This window comes from Rhinopithecus roxellana, chromosome 7 (genome assembly GCF_007565055.1).
Source record: "Rhinopithecus roxellana isolate Shanxi Qingling chromosome 7, ASM756505v1, whole genome shotgun sequence".
In the NCBI taxonomy this organism is placed as follows: Eukaryota; Metazoa; Chordata; class Mammalia; order Primates; family Cercopithecidae; genus Rhinopithecus; species Rhinopithecus roxellana.
Window position 1 is genome coordinate 30087383 of NC_044555.1, and position 6193 is coordinate 30093575.

General features: G+C 45.7%; 1 protein-coding gene across 1 annotated transcript; it reads right to left on the minus strand.

Moving 5' to 3' along the window:
• Nucleotides 1–4234: 4234 nt before the first annotated feature.
• DUSP21 (dual specificity phosphatase 21) lies at nt 4235–5114 on the minus strand. The gene has a single exon (XM_010388407.1). It carries the CDS (start codon nt 4983–4985, stop codon nt 4413–4415), a length of 573 nt encoding a protein of 190 aa, XP_010386709.1. The 5' UTR covers nt 4986–5114; the 3' UTR covers nt 4235–4412.
• Between the last annotated feature and the right edge of the window lie 1079 nt (nt 5115–6193).

Consider the following 6193-nt stretch of genomic DNA (forward strand, 5'->3'; position numbering starts at 1 on the left):
ACAAAAATTAGCCCGGGCACAGTGGCTCACGCCTGTAATTCCAACACTTTGGGAGGCTAAAGCGGGCAGATCACGAGGTCAGGAGATCAAGACCACCCTTGCTTACACGGTGAAACCCCGTCTCTACTAAAAACACAAAAAATTAGCCGGGCGTGGTGGCATGCGCCTGTAGTCCCAGCTACTCAGGAGGCTGAGACAGGAGTATCGCTTGAACCCAGGAGGCAGAGATTGCAGTGGGTCGAGATTGCACCACTGCAGTCCAGTCTGGGTGACACAGCGAGACTCCGTCTCAAAACAAAACAAAAATTACCCGGGCGTGGTAATCCCAGTTACTCGGAGGTTGAGGCAGAAGAATCGCTTGAATCTGGAAGGCAGAGGTTGCAGTAAGCCAAGATCGCACTACAGCACTCCAGCCTGGGCAACAAGAGCAAAACTCTGTCTCAAATAAAAAAAAAAAAATCTCCTTCTTTCAATCTACTTACCTTTGTTTCAAAAGAAATGCAGGAAAATAGAGCCTAGTCTGTATGTCACTTCTTCATTCCTGGCCTATGTGCTGCCTTAGGCAAATTCCTTAAACACATTAGTACAATGGGAACAATAACTACCTTGAAGGGCTTGTTTGAAGGAATAGAGACACTGTAAAGTGTCCAGCACTGTGTTAGGCATTTAATAGCTTAATAAATAGTGGTTATTATTATTTTTCCCTCTAACTCATTTCGCACTTTTAAACTGCTACCGTTGTTTTTTTCAGGTGACATGATCCTTTTCTTATTCTGTGTGTGTGTGTGTGTGTGTGTGTGTGTGTGTGTGTTATCGTACTTTATGCATAATTGCTCAAAACTGGAAATAACCTTGTTATGGGTTGAGTTGTATCCCCTCAAAATATGTGGAAGTTCTAACCCCCACAACCTCAGCATATAACCTTATTTGGACACAGGGTCATTCGATGTATTAATAATTACTCATACTGGAGTAGAGTGGGTCCCTAATCTAATACGATTGGTGTCCTTGTAAGAAAAGGAAGATTTGGACATAGATTTGCACAGAGGGAAGACAGATATGAAGACACACTAAGGGAGATAGCCCTGTAACTCCAGAGGCAGAGATTAGAGTGATGGATCTACAAACTAAGGAATGCCAAGGAGTGTCAGCAAACACTAGACACTAGAAAGAGTCAAGGAGGGCCAGGCACGGTGGCTCATGCCTGTAATTCCAGCATTTTGGGAGGCTGAGGCAGGTGAATCACCTGAGGTCAGGAGTTTGAGATCAGCCTGGCCAACATGGTAAAAACCCGTCTCTACTAAAAATACAAAAATTAGCCGGGCGTGATGGTGCGTGCCTGTAATCCCAGCTACTGGGGACGCTGAGGCAGAAGAATCACTTGAACCTGGGAGGGAGAGGTTGCAGTGAGCCGAGATCACGCCACTGCACTCCAGCCTGGGCGACAGAGCAAGACTCTGTATCAAACACACACACACACACACACACACACACACACACACACACACACACAAACAAAAAAAAACCCAAAAGACTCAAGGAGGATTCTCCTCTACACGTTTCAGAGGAGCACAACCCTGCTGACATCTCGATTTAGGATTTCTGGCCTCCATAACGATGAGAAAATACATTTCTATCGTTTTAAACCACTCAGCTTTTGGTATTTCTTACAGCATTTCCTAGGAATTTAATATTAGGTTCCTAGGAACCCTAATATTCTTCAATAGGTGGATGGAAAACAAACTGTGGTACATGTATACAATGAACTGTATAACATGGGTGAATCTCAAAGACACTATGTTAAGTGAAAGAAGCCAGTCTCCAGAGGTTACATCCTGTATGATTCCATTTATGTGACATTCAGTTAAAGGCATATCTGGCCAGGCGCAGTGGGTCACCCCTGTAATCACAGCACTTTAGGAGGCCGAGGCAGGCGAATCACGAGGTCAGGAGTTCGAGACCAGCCTGGCCAACATGGTGAAACCCTGTCTCTACTAAAAATACAAAAAGTTAGCTGGGCGTGGTGGCGGGTGCCTATAATTCCAGCTACTCTGGAGACTGAGGCAGGAGAATCACTTGAACCCGGGAGGCGGAGGTTGCAGTGAACCGAGACTATGCCACTGCACTCTAGCCCAGGCAACAGTGTGAGACTCTGTCTCAAAAAAAAAAAAAAAAAAAAAAAAAAAAAAAAAAAAAAAAAGGCAAACCTACAGGGAAGAAAAACAGATCAGTGTTTGCCAGAGGTTGGGGTGGGTTGATGGTTTAATTCGAAAGGGGAAGCATGAGGGAAATTTTGGGACTGTGGTGATGGTTACCTAAATCTATGCATCTATTAAAACTCATGGAACTGTTTATCCACAAAGAGTAATTTTGTGGTATGTTAATTTAGATATTTTAAAAAATGAACACACACACATCCCCAAATAATTTTCTTCTGAGAAATACTTTGAAAGAAATTTTCCATCTGGGCCTCTGCCAGAAAGGCTTCGTGGGGGCTCTGCCACACCAACTCTTGCATTCTGTGAGCCTGTTTTTCCATCTATAAAAGTAGTGGATCTGCCTGGAGCAGATCCATTTTTTATGCCCCTTGTCCCCATACTGTACCCTAGGCACTCCCTTTGTGGCAGTGGTGGTGTCTTGATGGATTTGGAGAGAAAAAACACTGGGATGTCACTGGGCTCTGGACACACAGGTCTTCTTCAAATGGAGCAGTTGTACTTTTGTCTCTCTCTCTCTGTCTCTCTCTTTTTTTTTTTTTTTTTTTTTTTTGGTCTAAAAACCTCTGGATTAGAATAACTGAACACAAGCCAGAGCCCAGGTATCCAGGGAATTAGAATAATCCTGGATTCCAGGGCCTACATGTGGGGGTCACTTGTTCATCCCTTCGGCGAATGCCCTCATGCATCCTGGTAATGAGGAAAACCAGGGTGCTGGCTCTAATGATTAGTGACTCTAAACAAGTGTTTCAGGGAAGCTGGAATTGTGCTTCTACACAACCCCTTGGATGCACATGGATTAAACACAATGGGACCTCTGTTAAAGCTCTAAATCTAGCCCCCCCCCCCTTTGTTTTTTCTTTTTCGAGACAGAGTCTCGCTCTGTCACCCAAGGCTGGAGTGCAGTGGCTCAATCTTGGCTCCCTGCAACCTCCACCTCCCGGGCTCAAGTGCTTCTCTTGCCTCAGCCTCCCGAATAGCTGGGACTACAGGTGCCAGCCACCACGCCCGAATCTAGGCCCATTCTAAGGTAAGGTCCAAAAGGACCTTAAGCCATTTGGTTTTAGACATTTGATGATTTTTTGGAAGAGCATTTTGTAAACAACAAAGGACTGTGCACAGACGGGGGAAATGCCATTATGAGGATGAGTGTGCTGACCTCAAACCAGGGTCAAAGAGTATCATTGCCTTTTACTCCAAGCATGAAACCATTCATGTGCCAGGTACTGTGCTAAGGAACCCAGTCCTCACAACAACTCTATGGGAGAGAGTTGCTTTGACAGGTGAGGAAAGTGAAGCTTTGAGAGGACCCAGGTCACAATGAAAGGAGATGTTAGAGGTGACAGGGCTGAGTCATGGCCAGCAGCTCCAACCTCTTAAGCCAAGGCTCATGAGAGGAATCCCTGAGGCCTGGTGTCAGGCCTGTTCTCTCTCAGTATATGCCCTGGGAAAAGGACTAATGTCCCTTTTCACAAAGGCTGGTGGGAGATCACCAAAGACACCTTGAGACCTTGCCATCAAGTATAGCACTAAAAAAAAAATACAGTATTTTTAAACTTTATGAAGTGGAACGATCTTTTAAAAAACTAGTTTTTTTTTTTTTTTTTTTTTTTTGGTTTTTTTTAAACTAATGTATAAATTCAATCTAGAAAACCAGAGATGGGCCACTGTGATTGAAGGCAGGCAAGGGTAGCCTGAGACTCCTCCAGAGCTCCTGGAGCAAAGCTTGAATGAAAGCCACTTATCCACTAGAGGTTGGCACTTACCGGGAGAAGTGCAAGGGATGCCAAGATGTCTAAGGCTTTGACTTTGGGTTGGAAAGAACCAGGTGAGATTCTAGTGGATTCACTCCTGAGTTAGTTGGCCTCTGGCAGGGCTCAGAATTCCAGGCCTGCCACATGTATTTGGGTGCTGCTGGCAGGTCTATGTGAGCTGAGCATCACTTGCCGCACCCTGGTTCCAGCCAGGCCCCAATAGCTTGACCTCACAAGATAAAAAACATTTTCACCATCTTATGTTTCATGAATTTAATTCTATTAAGGTAAGGCTTACTACATTCAAAGCTCCAACCCCCTCCCTTTTTTTCTTGCCCTTGAACAAGGCACCACCCGGTTTTCTTTACTAACAAAATGTCAGTGTTCAAGTTCAGTCTTGGTGCCAGATCGATGGCAGATGTCAAGGGCTGGCCGGGATGGCTTACATTGATAACACTGCAAGTATGTCCTCCTCATAGATGTCAGGGATGTCACCTACCGGCGAGTTGATCATGCGCACGGTGTTGTTACTAAACAGCTTGAATTCGTAATTGATGAGCTGTTCCCAAAAGCCGTTGTTGGGCCGGATGCTGGGGCGGCGCGACTTGGTCCATGTATGGGCGTCCAGCAGCGACATGGAGTGGTATTTCATGAGGTACGCAAGGCACAGTGAGGCGGAACGGCTCACTCCAGCCACGCAGTGCAGCAGCGTGCGGCCCTGCCTCATATCCACGCTGTGGATAAGATCAGCAATGGGGTCAAAAAAGTCGCAGAGACGAGAGTCACGAGCATCAGTAACAGGCACCTTTATGTACTGAATGCCCTCGAAGAACACGTTGACCACTTCCACCGAGGCATTGACAATGGCGGTGATGCGATTGCTGGACAGAAGGATTTTGTTGTTGGCAGCCACACCATTGCTGAGAAACAAGCTGCTGGTTATTTGGGAGAAGCTGTAGATGGAGGGCTGCTGGAGACCCTGAGATGATGAAAAGGAAGACGCGGATGCTGTCATCAAGGCGGCTGGTCCGAGGTCTCTCTATGCTGGTTCAGGGCACAACCCTTACCAAGCTAGTTCAGGATAGCAGCCGCGCCGCGAAGTCTCAGGCTAGGTGTTGGAGAAAGAGGACCGGCCATCGGTCACCACCCTCTTCCTGTCTCCTCCCACCACTCCCTTCTGGGCGTCACAATCCCGGACAGATAGCCCTGAGGCTCCGGTTTCCATGGCAATGGCCGCTTGCTGCAAGGAGGACAAGGCCTCTAAGCAGGGTCTTCAGAGACACCCCGGTCTGTTTTATTTTTATCTTTCTTCATAGTCATTTATTTTCCAAGGCCTAATTCTTATCTTTCTTGACTTTTAAAAATGTTCTGTTACAAGATATCTATTTTATGTTTCAATTATTGGACCACATTAAACACAGTATCTATGAATACTTCTATTTCATCAGGGTTGCAGAACAGGGCTTACACTTTCCCTGCAAAATAGCAATATCACATTCTAAGTTGGGGGACAGCATTTGGCTCATGTGATATGCTATTCTCTATAAAACTGAAGTGAGATATAGGATTTGGCTGGGCTTGGTGGACTGGCCTGATACTTCTTTGTTGATTGTAACCATAAAATTATTTTCCTGCTTACAAACACATCAGGGCTGGTTGTAAGGGAACATTGCTAACTGATATATAGCCCTTTATCTTGAAGTTGGCCTGTGGTGGACAGTTGTGACTAATTTAGCTGTGTCATAGTCCATTTGTACATACAGCTCAAATGATCGTATGAGTCTACTTTATTACCTGAAACAATAGTTCAAATTATTTTGTTTACTTTCTTCAAAAAGAATGCCCACATGCTTTGTGAACTACAAATCACTTTGACCACTACCGATGCTATCTTCCCAGTAATATTAAACATCCTGGAACAAGTTAATGCTACATGGTAATTGGGCCAAAAATTGAGACAGGCTTGCTCTGTCACCCAGGCTGGAGAGGCCCGGGCCTCTGCCTCCTGAGTTCAAGTGATTCTTGTGCCTCAGCCGACCAAGCAGCTGGGATTACAAGAGCGCACCACCACACCCGGCTAATTTTTGTATTTTTAGTAGAGACAGGATTTCACCATGTTGGCCAGGCTGGTCTCAAACTCCTGATCTCAGGTGATCCTCCCACCTCAGCCTCCCAAAGTGCTGGGATTACATGCACGAGCCACCGCACTCAGCCCAAAAATTA